The following is a 14,356-nucleotide window of genomic DNA, read 5'->3' as shown; positions in this document are numbered from 1 at the left end:
CGTGCAATGCAATATGCAACTCACTTTGACGCAAGTGGTATCAGAGTGACGCCGTGCATGTGCACTGAGGAGCAAGCTAATCAACAAACCACAAGAGCATGCGCACCAGACAGGCACAGCTGGAAGAGTTGGAGTGCCCAAACCAAACAAACCTGATGAGCTGCAGCCCATACTAGCATTTGTAAAGCCTATCAAATAAACAGTGACACAGAAAATTAAGAGATAGTCTATACTACGACTACCTACAACACACACACACACACACACACACACACACACACACACACACACGGATAAGCTAGGGATTACATACACACGACACAGGAAAGGGGCGCTACACTACGAGATATTTACTTAAGCTACGCTACTATACACATTATATGTTGTGTCTAGACAAGACAGCCTAGACACAATGAGAGGAAGCCGAAAGGCACGCGCTAAGCTAAAGCTGGCTGGCGTGAGGTCTGAAACAGGATACGTAATGAATGCTATAAAGAAAAGTACGTAGCTTCTGGAATACTTAACTTTAATCCATCCTTTTGGTACATCTGGAGATTGTGGCGATACAAGTGAGACTCTTTAGATACATGCAATGTTACTAATGGCGCCTTGCTAGGTCGTAGCCATTGACTTAGCTGAAGGCTATTCTAACTATTGGCTCGGCTAATGAGCAATGCTTCGTCCATGTAGTCGCTAGCAAAGTCGTCCGTACAACTGGGGCGAGTGCTAGTCCGTATCTCGAGACCTGCCTTGTGGTGGCGCTCGGTCTGCGATCACACAGTGGCGATACGTGGGTCCGACATGTACTAATGGACCGCGGCCGATTTAAAACTACCACCTAGCAAGTGTGGTGTCTGGCAGTGACACCACATTATATCTATGTATGTACAATATTTACAAATTTAAGTATTGAAAGTGCATGCACTAGTCATACTTGATAGATGAGAAAAGTCTTGCTGAAGGTAAACAAGCAAGCACAGTGTAAGTGGCAAACTGAATAAGAGGTCGCACCACGCCTCTAATACACCTTATGTTCCAGATTTATAAGGTAGGTAGAGACACACACATGACACAAAATAAGTTTTGTGATAACATGACTGCACACTGAAATAAATGAATACATGGTTGAATATAGGAAGAAAGTATTAGTAGCCATCAAGCCACTGTACACTTGTCTTGGAAGATTTAGTTTTTACATTAGTATTAAGTTTTTTCTTCCACAGAACGATGCATTGACACGTCCTAAAGTGAAGAAAGATAAATGCTTGTAGAATGTTAGGTACCATATAAACATAAGAAAGGACCGCCCCACAAGTAAATACAGTTGTAAGTTTATGATATGTATGAATGTGATAGTGTGACAGTATGTGAAGAAGAAAACAGTAGCATTACTTCACGTATCACAATGCTGAAGTAAGGCTGAGTACTATCAAATAATCAAGGGGTCGAAACCTAACTACAGAGAGTGTTGACTACCCATGAAAGCATCAAACACCTGAATTATATTGAAATTTTTATGCACATTTGTTCATCATCATCTTGGACAGTTTCCAGCCTCTAGTTGGGTCTGTTTGGAACATAGGCCTCTCCATCATCTTCCATGTAGCCACAATGTCTCTAGCTTCACCTTGCTCCAGTCTTTTCCTTTCTTCTGGATGCATTCCTCCACTGCTTTCAGCCATCTGTCTCTCTGTCTTCCTCTTGGTCTCTTTCCTTCCAGTTTCACCTTGTGTATTCTCCTAGGTATCCTCCTCTTCTCCATTCACTTAACATGACCATACCATCTCAACCTTGATTTCTCTATCTCCTCCTGTAATGGTTCCACCTTCATTGACTCTCTGATCCTCTCATTTCTTAACCTGTCTATATTTGTCACTCCAGTACCGTTCCTCAAGAATTTCATCTCACTAGCGTGTACTTTGCTTTTCTCTCTTCCTTTCATAACCCAGGTTTCGGATGCATATGTTAGGATCGGGACATAGTATGACCAGTATATAATCTTTTCACTGATTTGGGGTATACCCCTGCTCCATATCAGGTTTCTAACACTCTTCTGAAATGCTTCTGCTTTAGTCCCCACTCGTTTATTTCTCTGTTGTTTTTTCCATCTTCTTGTATCAGGCTTCCTAGGTACTCGAAACTCTCTGCTCTCCTCAATCATTCCGCACCAATTGTCATTACAGTTGTTCCTCTTTCTTTTGTTCTTGTTGTGACAATAATCTTGGTCTTCCTTATACTAAATTTCATCCCATATTCTTGTACTGTTCATTCCCATACGTCCAACTTCTCTTGTACTTCCTCCCCCTTATTCCCCCAACTCATTAGATCTGCTAGAGAGGCGAGGCCATGCGTAGTTATCTGAACAGCACGTAGTATCTATTAAATGACTATTGTTTACTTCTTTGATTTTTTTCTGAATTGATAAATATGCTCCAGCAAGAAGTCACTGTAAATTGAAATAAAATGTATGTCAATTTATGCTGTAAATGAAAACAGAATCTATTATTGTATGAATGTTACATGAAGCATGTGTGGCCAAACGAGTGTAAAATATGCAGTTGAAGTGGACTGACAAGGCAGCCAGTCCACAGTGACGGGTAGCCGAAAGAAAGGAACGCGTACACACACACGCCGACGGGTGTCAAGTACTGGAACAGGCTACGTAATTAATGCTATGAAGAAAAGTACGTAGCTGGATTAATACTTATCTTTAATCAATCATTGTGGTACATCGCTCTTGATTATACACAGGAGACTTTAATTACAATCACTGTAAGGCTAATGGCGCCTTGCTAGTTCGTAGCCATTAACTTAGCTGAAGGCTATTCTGTCTCTCGGCTAATGAGAGTGAAAGGCTTCTTACATCTAGTCGCTAGCTAGGTCGTCCGTACAACTGGGGCGAGTGCTTGTTCGTATCACGAGACCTGCCTTGTGGTAGCGCTAGGTCTGCGATTACACAGTGGCGACACGCGGGTCCGACATGTACTAAATGGACCGCGGCCGATTTAATCTACCACCTAGCAAGTGTGGTGTCTGGCGGTGACACCACATTCCTCCCCCGCAAATCGGCGAACGGTCATAAGATAAGGCTTCCGCCCGCTGTGGGGAGGACCCCATGTTGACGTAGGCGATGAGGTGGGGAGCCTAACAATAGGCGAGGCTGTGCCACCCGCACCCGGCCATTCGGTCCGAGGGGAGCTAGGAAACGCCTGAAAACCTAGTCCAGGGTGCACGTCAACATGCGGTGTATGCGCCCGTAAAGGGACAGGAGGGGCCGAAGGGTCGACCTCCATTGCGTCGGGGTAGCCGACACGCGATGACGTCATGTGGTCCGGAGCGGGCGGGAGTTCCATGGCGGAGGACAGATGGTCACGGGAAGCGATCGGCGGCGCGTGACCCTGGGAGGCGCTTGGCGGCTGCAGCGAAGCGTCGAATGCGGGCGGCGCCGGCGGGAGACCAGGCGGCGGCGGTGGCGGCTGCTGCGGCGGCGGCGCATCGCCATGGGGCAAAATGGAAGGCATCGTCGGTAACACCTGGGGATGAGGCGAGCCAGTAGATGGTTCCCCAGGGCGCTGACCGGACGGCACCGTCGCTGAAAGCAGACGGGGAGCGGCAGAACCCGTGCGACGACAGAGGCGCAGCTGATTGAGATGCCGACGCACCTCACCAGAGGCCCCCAAAACCAAATACATCGCGCGGCCGAGGCAGCGAAGAATGCGTCCTGCGAGCCAACGCCGTGAACCTCGATAGTTGCGATAAAATACAACGTCGCCTGGAGCAAAAGCAGGAGTCTGCCGCTGCACAGGAACCTGATGCGGCGGATGCAGCAAAGACATCAAGGTGCGATGAGGACGACCATGGAGCAACTCAGCCGGCGAGCGACCATCTCGGGGCTGAGAGCGATACGAAGACAAAAAGAGCAACAATGCGTCCTCCCGAAAATGCGACTCTTTCAATTTCAACATCTGTGACTTGAAAGTCCAGACCAACCGTTCCGCGGCACCGTTTGACTGAGGCGAAAACGGCGCGGATGTCAGATGTTGAATACCATTGGCCCGGCAGAATGACTGAAATTCTGCGGACATGAATTGTGGGCCATTGTCGGAAACAATAGTCTGCGGAAGACCTTCAATGCAAAAGATAGCAGACAGCGCTTGGATGGTGGCGGAGGACGTCGTGGAAGACATCCGGACAACAAAAGGAAAATTACTGAAGGCATCGACCATAAGCAACCATCGAGCATTCCAGAATGGACCAGCAAAATCAATGTGCAAGCGTTGCCAAGGGGAAGTGGCTTTTGGCCATGCAAAGACTTTCCGCGGCGGTGCGGATTGTTGTTCGGCACACGCCATGCAAGAAGAACACATATTCGTAATCGCAGCATCGATTCCGAACCAAGTACAGTGCTGACGAGCAAGTTGTTTCGTTCGCACTAGACCCCAATGTCCTTGGTGAAGAAGCCGTAAAACAGAGGACTGTAACGAACGTGGGACCACCACTCTGGACTGATCATTCTCAGAACGCAACAACAAAACACCACGTCGAACAAAAAGTCTCTCCTTGTGAGCAAAAAATCGGCGAACCAACGGATCCTCGATCCGAGACTTTGACAAAGGCCATTGCGTAGCAACAAAACGCAAAACAGTAGCAAGGACAGGGTCAGCAGCTGTGGCTGTAACTACACGACGAAAATCAATCGGAAACGATTCGACCACTTCATCGGTTTCCGAATCAATGAACATGCAAGCAAGTTCGGAAGAATCGAATGCTTTATCCTCAGCAACAGGCAAACGGGACAACGCATCGGCGTTTCCGTGCTTAGCAGTGGACCGATACAAGATATCGTAGCGGTACTGCGAGAGGAAAATAGACCAGCGAATGAATTTCTGCGCTGTACGCGGAGGTACAGGCTTGTTCGGATGAAAAAGCGATGTCAAAGGTTTGTGGTCTGTGAGGATGGTAAAATGACGACCATACAAGAAATCATGGAACTTAGTAACACCAAACACGAGAGCCAAAGCTTCTTTCTCTATCTGTGAATAATTTCTTTGCGCAGACGAGAGCAATTTGGACGCAAAGGCAATAGGGCGATCATGCGAGCCAACTTTGTGCGCAAGGACACCACCGATCCCGAAATCCGATGCATCTACCATCAACAAAAGGGGTTTCTGGGGATCGAAAGGCGTGAGGCAAGTATTAGAAAGCAACGCCGATTTCAACTGGCGAAAGGCGCGTTCGCATTCCGTCGTCCAGACGAACGGAACACCTTTACGGCGTAAGCGATGAAGCGGAGCTGAAATGGAAGAGGCATTGCGCATATATTTGTGATAATAGTTAATTTTACCCAACACACTCTGTAGCTGTTTCACATTGCGAGGGGAAGATAAATCTTGTATGGCACGGAGGTGCTCTGGACTCGGATGTATGCCTTGGGCATTGATGACATGGCCCAGGTATGGTAAGTCACGAGCAAAAAACACACATTTGTCCTTCCTCAAGAGAAGATCATTGTGTCGCAAGACCTGAAATAACGTTCGTAGGTTCGCAAGATGATCTTCTTCTGTCTGTCCGGAGATCACTATATCGTCCAGATAGTTTGCTGCAGTAGGGACCGACGCACAAATAGTTTGTAAATACTGCTGAAACAATGCAGGGGCGGATGCACACCCGAACGGCAGTCTTTTGAACCTGTACAATCCAAGATGCGTGTTAACCACCAATGCGCGCTGGGATTCGTCGTCCACAGGTATTTGCAAGTGCGCATCGGCTAGATCCAACTTCGAAAAATATTTTCCCGGGCACAGTTTAGCAAAAAGATCTTCCGGGCGGGGCAAAGGAAAAGTAGCAGTCACTAGTTGTGGATTCACTGTGGCCTTGAAGTCCACGCAAAGTCTCAATTTTTCCGGAAGGTTTTGGCAAAATTACTAAGGGTGAGGCCTAGAGAGAAGCTTGCACACGTTCAATTACACCCTGTGATTCGAGATCGGTTAATGTTCTTGCGACCTCATCACGCAATGCGTGGGGAACATTGCGTGCTCTGAAAAATGTTGGTTGCGCGTTTACTTTCAGTTCCAAATGTGCTTCATAGTTTTTAGCGCAACCTAAGCCCGGTGCAATAATGTCTGCAAATTCGTCACATAAGCGAGAAACACTGTCTGAAGGCACAGTTTGATTCACTGATAGGACCTGATTTACTATAGACATGTTAAACAACTGAAATAAATCTAAGCCAAACAAGTTCACTGCAGAAGAAGAACGAAGAACGTAAAATGACACAAGTTTTGTTTGTCCCTTGTATGTTGCAAGAAGGCTGCACTGTCCTAACACAGGAAGTTTCTGTCCTGAATATGTGGTTAGCTTAACATTTGCGGCACGCAACGGAGGTTTGCCCAGTTGTTTGTACGTGTCGTGATTGAGCAATGAAACTGCAGCTCCGGTATCGAGCTGGAATGGTATCACTTTGCCTTCAAAGTCTAAGTCCACAAAAAGTTTATTGTCCTGCTGACGACAAGAGCGACTGTCTCGTGCAATTTGAACAGACACTGGTACAGAATCACTGGCTAATGGACGTGATTTCCGGCGACGTTGACGCACTCTTTTTGCGGGATGAACACAGTCACTGTTAGAAAGAGTGGCACTGGACGAAGTGGAATTAACGACATGAATGTCCATGGGCGAAGGTCCACGAGCCTGAGTGTCCTTGGTTCGATTCCGGTGCGAAGCAAAGGGCCTGGAATGATTGTGATTGTCTGATCTGAGCTTTTTCTGGCAAACACTTTGAACATGTCCTTTCCTATTGCATGTCAGACATACAGCTGGTCTCCCCACTGAATAAGAGAGAGCGGCGAGGTGAAATACATTCCTCGGGCCACTGATATGGAAACCAGTTGTCACCGCATCAAAGAATTCACAAAGGATCATGCCGCTGAACTCAAGCTTCACAAATTTGTGCAGTGAAAGCCACTGTAAATGTACGACAGACACTCTGGCCTCATACTGGACATGTGAGCATGGACTGTGATGATAACGGATGTAGGGCTGCGCACGCATACTTCGTAAGCTAAACATTGTGCAGATGCTAACTGACAATAATGGGACTATATGGTTACAGCATGCACTTTGTTAGGTGAGAAAACTTATACATGCATGTGTTAAAATAAGCTGACATGCCCATATAAATTGCTAACCATTCACGATAACTCCAATGGCCGAAAATAAAGGCTATGTCCATACCGGCCAGGATTATCAAACCTCAAAAAGGGAAATAAGCTCAACCACTGGGCACCTCTGTATGATGTCAGTGCACAGTGAGGGGCAATTGTACTGAATCATATTATTGTTCTTTCTTTTCTTTATGTAAATTAATGAGTTGTTTTGTAGCAAGGATAATGTTTTGATACATCATTAAATATCTGTATGAAACAAATAATAAATACACTCTTCACTCTTCAATTTATTAATTCATGTACCTTCACCCTTTCATTTCAGGAAGTGGTAGCGTATAGACGTATGCTTGGACCCATCATACGAGCATTGTTAAAAATGTGTATTTTAACCATTCATTAAAAGTATTATAAAAAGTTATTAGAAAAGGAATATTTATTTGCACAGTAATAAGTTCAAATCCTATACGTTCATCATTTCACTCGCCGCTGAGATCCTGGATCAAGAAGTTCAGTGCAGACAAGAGTAGTTAACACCATATCTAGAGGAGTGTCCCTACATAAACATTGTCACACTCAAGACTAAACACAATGGAATTAATGTGAAGGTAATGACTCAGACTTGATAGGCACCTATTGAACTCGATTTACTTATGCTTAAAATATTGTGCTTCTTGTGTTAGAGAACTTATAGACAGACTGACAACTTCAATGTTTGCGGTGATTATATGGTACCATACATAATGCAATTAGTTTATTGACCTTTAATATAATGACATTCAAGGTCTGTTGATATTGGCATCCATTAAAGTTCACCCAAGATTGTACACAGATTCATAAATTACCTTCAAGATTTTCTCAACTATTCTTTTTAATCAGTTTTTCCAATTATTCAAGCAATTATTAATCCACTTCCATTTCCACATCACTATTCATCTGTTGGGTTGTGAGTGCATCACATTAAGGGCTCAGCATACTTCTTAGATCAATTAGAGGGATTGTGTTTCAATGTCTGTGATTTTTTCCTATGTTTCTATGTGGTGTCTCTCTTCATTCACATTTCTCCAATTGAGGTTAGGTTTGATGTAGAATTAAGGAACCTTTTTTGACATGTGTTGATTCTTATGTACAGACAGATGGAGTTGTGATGGGGGAGTTCTTTATCACCCATTTTTGCCAAACTGTACGTGGGAGATTTTGAGGTACATGCCCTGGAGTTGGGGGACACTGAAACCTCCTCCTTTTCAGATATGTAGACAATACTTTTCTTGTTTGGACTCATGGATGTGAGAATTTAAACAGCTTTATAGAAAATCTGAATTTCCAACTGAATATTTGCTACATGACAGAGTGAGAAAATGATAGCTGCCTTTCCCTCCTTGATATGTTGATAAGGAGAAAGATTTCTGAAATGCAATTTATGAGAAGCAAACTCACACTGACTTATATCTTCAGACTGATAGCTGTCGACATCTGGTTTAGTATGAAGGATACTTTGTATCTTGGTTTGTAGAGTCCACAACATCTCAGACAATGAAAGTTTGTCAGCTGAGTTAGCCCACATAAAAGTGACCTTTCACTAGAATGGTTATAGTGAAAGACAGATCAGATACACATTATGCTATCGACCAACAAGGAAATGGGCGGGTGGTGAAAATTACAAGGTACCACAAAAAGTCTACAGCCTTTTTCCCTTACACAGGTAAGTTTTCCAATAGGAATGGTTGTACCCTGCGGAAGCATGATGTGAATGTGTTCTTGCAACCTTCTGGACCTCCATCTAAGATTAAGGTCCTTTTAGGTCCCATAATGATGATCTTGCTTTGCATCATGTGGTTATCAACAATATCCACTGCAGTTGTGGCATGTAATAAGACGGGTCAGACTTTCGGAACCATGGAGGAATGGTATACTGTGCATAAGTGTCATATAAATTTACAACAGCTAAAAAATCTGCTATCCCAGAACATTACCTTGGCACTGATTATCCTGTAGAACACAACTACACATAAGATACTGGCACGCACTTCCAGCTACTAGGATGGCATAAATAAGGAAGCATTTGAGATTATATTAGCAAGAGACCTTATAAATAGAGGTGGTGGTTTTTGTTTAAATTCTGCTGTCTCCCTGGTCAAATAACACGGGGACAGAATGAATGCTATCTCACTCGTTGGTGATTAATGTTCACTATCACATTGGTCATCTTTGGTCATGCTGAGGAGGTAGTGTTCAGAGAGAGGGAGACTCTCTCTCTCTCTCTCTCTCTCTCTCTCTCTCTCTCTCTCTCTGTGTGTGTGTGTGTGTGTGTGTGTGTGTGTGTGTGTGTGTGTGAGTTGGGGGAGGGGTCTTTCTTCATGTGCTCTGTATAACATGATTTTGAATTTCCTTGCGTACCCTTCTCACATAGCATTTATAATTTGAAAAAGACAAGAGTGTGCACCTGTTGAAATAATAGTGGTTGTCAAAGACTTCACCCACCAGCATTCCTGAAAGTTGTCTGAATATTTTATATGCAGGTAAACTCAAGTTCACAACATTAAATTTTTCTACCAATCAATGTTGGAAGAACCTATGAACAAAATGAAATTCTAGTTGACTATTTCTAATAATATCAATTATACAATGCGAGGCACAAGTAACAAAATAGTTCTTAGCTACGTAGAGAAGAGACAGAAAAGTTGTCATATACAGAGAAAAATTTAGATATAGAACTTATCTTACCCGTATCAGATGGAACAGCACCATTTAAATTACCATTGGAAACATCTTGTAACTGTTTTTTGTTGTTAACAGTGCTATACTTGGATGCAGTTTTATCACTATTCAAGTGACTTGCTGAAATAAGTGCTTTGTTGGTGTCTTCATTGTAAGTTTTACTTTGTAAACACAAACTCTCCTCACATAAAGGCTCAGGACCCTAGATAAATAGCATGATTCAGTCAAAATAAAGATTCTATTAATTAGTCATATATGTTACACATTTCTGTTTCCCATTAACAACAGTGATTTGTGATACATTAAAAAGTAAACTGTTTTCACTGTTCATAACGATCCTTATCATCAACAAAGTTCTTTGCGTGATGTAATATTGCACACAATATCTTACCAAAGAATACAAGGCAAGGAAAATAAAATGTCACAATTCATGAGTAATAATACGTGAAAGAAATATTTACACATGATTTGATATGATTCTAATTGAATTGGTGAGTTGGAAAAGGGGTCATGTTCCAGAAAGCAAATTTTTCAAGAAAGAGAAAAAAGAAAAACCATTTTACTACAGAATAGGTTTAAGCATGATGCTGTGGAGTTGCCATGTAACAATTGGCTCCAGGGTGAAATAATATCCACCATAACAACATACTCTAGCCATCAACTGTGGTCAGTAATCAAGTTTGAATGTCTGGAGATAACCCCTTTCTGAACTTGATGATGATGATGAGGCAACTGGCATTCTGCTTACAATGTAGGGATTGTGTTATGCAAGTTTATATTAGTCATGTTGATTATAGCAATAAAAGAGTGTGGTATGAGCATATAGATTTATTCATAATGCACCCAACCACTGGTAAAATACAGCATAGGTATGTATGATATGAATGTGTGATGTCTATTCTTTCATGTCCGAAAAACAGACACAACATATTCATATAATTGATTTGCCTTAACAGGCAATGAATTCACTACTTTCAGTGTGGATACACAAAAATGTTCGACCTCCTGTGGGATCTCAAAGTAGCACACACGGAGGACATGGACGGACACTGCAGATAGGTGGAGATATGTGGAAATGTGGGTTGGCCAAGAGTTGTGCCAAGACAGTTGGCACAATTTTGATAAACATTGTGTCTGGGTGGCATAGTGGTTAACACAACTACCTAGTAAGCAAACGATCCCAGGTTCATGTCCCGGTCTGGTACCCATTTGCAATCATTGCTGCTGATTCTGCATGAAGACCCGATGCAGCTGACATCAACAGTTTCCTCACTTACTTTCCCCTCTCCCTCCTCCACCTTCATTTTACATAAAGGGGGATATGCTCCACATTTATCTTATCCATCCTTTGCTGGCCACTAGCAGCTACCGTTATAAAATAGTTTCTGATTGTCAGGTATGTACTGTAAAATTTTCTTTACATAGTTTAGATTCTTCTTTTTTATTGGAACAGCTCCACTACAGGCTTGTTTACACAGACATGGCCCCTTTCCTAATTCAATATCCTTCTATCGAGTGCTTCTCTTGATGGTACATGACCCCCCGTTATACCAAATGACAAGATCAGTTAACTCCAGTAAGCGTAATTTGACAAAAAAGTGACTCCTTTTCCAACAGATCAATTCAATTAATTCTTTGACAATAATAAATAAAGTAGAAGCTAACTATGAGCAACAATAAATTATTCAAAAACTTTCCTAAATAATTATAGTAAGTAATACACTGAGCCTCAAAAATTTGTTACAAAACAAAAAGTGTGACAAGATAAAAGTATTATCAAGAATCACATGGTAATCAGATGAGAAGAGGATGATAATTAGAACACAGCTGATAAATTCCTGCTTACTCTACAAAGATGGAAAAACTGTGTAGCAGATCTAAAGAAGTAGAATAGAGCACCTATAATCTCTCATAATGTGTTTTATTCAAACTACATTTAACTGATCCCAAAAATGAATCTTTTCTGATGTTTTAAGTTGTAAATGAAAGCTTGCAGTCCACCTATCAGGTCATACTAAAAACTTTAAAGGATGCTGGATAAAAAAATTAATTAAAAGATTTCACTTGCATGCTCAACTTTTACATCTCACTTTCATAAATCACTTTTACATCACTAACCATTTTCCCCTAGCAATTTATTTAATCACTAAGAAAGCAGAAAAGATATAGCTCCAAATATGGAATGAATTCTGGGTATTTTATAAGTTAACACCTTCAGATCTCTGATATGGTATTCTGAACAGAGGGCAACATTACCCAGGAACTATATGACAATAACAATTGAAAATACACAAGAAAATATAATTCACTCACTGTTTGGCAAGTTAGCTGCATATTTCCCTCTTTACTCTTCACTTAAAAAAAGGAGCTAAGAGACTCTTGAAATAATTAATCCATATATATTGTAAAAACATATGTGCAGGTTTTCCACATCTCCTCCTAAAGCACTGAACCAATTTCAATCAAACTTGGTGTACATATCCCTTAGTGTCTGGCAACAATCCCTGTCAGGGTAAGAACTACCTGCCTATCATAATTCAGGACATATGATGTCAAACAATGAGATGCATGAAAAACTACCACACCATGTGTGATTTTTAAATTTATTACTTCTGGGATACTAAATCTATTCACAATAAATTTCACAGACAGTATCCATATGTGTAGTTAAATGTATCTACAAATTTATACCATGTTACCACACACAGTTCAAGAGATAGGTTGTCAAACACTGATATGTGTGAAAAACTGTCACATTGTGCATAATGTTTAAATTTATTACTGCTTTGCTACTAAATCTATTCACAACATGCTTTGCAGACAGTATCCAAATATGCAGCTGAATGTACCTATACAAATATACCACTGTACGACACGCAGTTGAAGAGGTATTATGTCAAACACTGAGAAGCATGAAAAAATGTCACATCATGTATGAAGTTTTAATATATTTACTCTTTACTACTAATATGTCACTCCCACACTCGAGTCAAGCTAAAGAAATCTCTGATACTTGGCAGCACTTTTGACAGCTTTCAACTGCAAAGTGCAAATGGCTGTAGGCAAAAACAATCACCATCTATAGACTATGAAGAGAGGAGAGACACTGTGATTGTACGATTGTAGACATGCAAAGCAGCTGCACTCAGCATACAGAAGCTGTTTGGGATATTAAACCACAAACACATTCCTTTTTTGTTCTCATTTCCAACACAAAATTGGCAATATGAATAGTGGGGCAATGTCAGATTTGTAAGCTAGTAGTGTGATATCATGAAAACCAATTTCATTTATTTGAGTAAATTTTTCTAACAAGATAGATCCATTTTTAAAACAATCTGCCTCTTACCTACATCTGTGAACACATGGGGGCTATACTGTGGTGCATCAAATGGCTCAGCCCGCTGAATGACCCAAATGGAACTGAGTTACCCATAACTTTTCTCCTGGTTTACTCAAAGACACTGGAATTTCTTTCAGGTAAGTGCTGAATTAGAAATGCCATTAGAAAAAGGAATAGAAACTGTTTCAACCAAAGTCTCCAAGTATCCAGATTTTGTTGTATTATGCCTTGATTTTCAGTTACTCATGAATAAAATTACCATATTGCCCTACAGTATAAACTAAATGTAGACGTAATTTGCATTACTGAATATTGGCTATGAAATAACAAAGTAAAATTAATCTCAGTCTCAGCAAGTAATTTTAGCTGAGATTTCTTCAAACATGGGGCTCTGTTATCACTGTCAAACAGCAAATAAATTTTTGTGATGTCAATAAAAGTTATTTTGACCCGACTGAAAAAGACTTTCAACTTCCCATTACTAAGCTGCCAAAGCTTAATATCATAATTCTTAGCATATGTACAGCATCAAGAGTAAGTGTGTCAATCTTCCTGAGCAAACTAGAGGTTCTGCTGAATGGGATCAGTGCATTAAATATAAAGATAGTGCTTTGTAGGTGCAACCACAACGGAGGGGTATCTGTTGATAGGTCAGACTAACGTGAGTTTCCTGAAGGGGGGCAGCAGACTTTTCAGTAGTTGCAGGGGCAACAGTCTGGATGATTGGCTGATCTGGCCTTGTAACACTAACCAAAACGGCCTTGCTGTGCTGATACTGCGAACGGCTGAAAGCAAGGGGAAACTACAGCTGTAATTTTTCCCGGTGGCATGCAGCTTTACTGTATGGTTAAATGATGATGGTGTCATCTAGGGTAAAATATTCCGGAGGTAAAATAGTCCCCCATTCGGATCTCCAGGCGGGGACTACTCAGGAGGACTTCGCTATCAGGAGAAAGAAAACTGGCGTTCTACGGATCGGAGCATGGAATGTCAGATCCCTTAATCGGGCAGGTAGGTTAGAAAATTTAAAAAGGGAAATGGATAGGTTGAAGTTAGATATAGTGGGAATTAATGAAGTTCGGTGGCAGGAGGAACAAGACTTTTGGTCAGGTGAATACAGGGTTATAAATAC

General features: G+C 41.8%; 1 protein-coding gene across 2 annotated transcripts in view; it reads right to left on the bottom strand.

Annotated features, from left to right (window-relative positions):
• LOC126480784 (uncharacterized) overlaps positions 1–14,356 on the bottom strand; it is a 351,871-nt gene that overhangs the window by 106,190 nt on the left and 231,325 nt on the right. For both annotated transcript variants that reach the window (XM_050104096.1, XM_050104095.1), the window contains exon 8: positions 9,888–10,083. In XM_050104096.1, coding sequence (XP_049960053.1) covers positions 9,888–10,083 — 196 coding nt within the window. The remainder of the gene's footprint in view (positions 1–9,887; positions 10,084–14,356) is intronic.

The sequence above is a fragment of the Schistocerca serialis genome, chromosome 5 (genome assembly GCF_023864345.2).
Source record: "Schistocerca serialis cubense isolate TAMUIC-IGC-003099 chromosome 5, iqSchSeri2.2, whole genome shotgun sequence".
NCBI classification, from domain to species: Eukaryota; Metazoa; Arthropoda; class Insecta; order Orthoptera; family Acrididae; genus Schistocerca; species Schistocerca serialis.
Note: the sequence above shows the minus strand (reverse complement) of the source record. Positions and strands in the feature narration are given on the sequence as shown.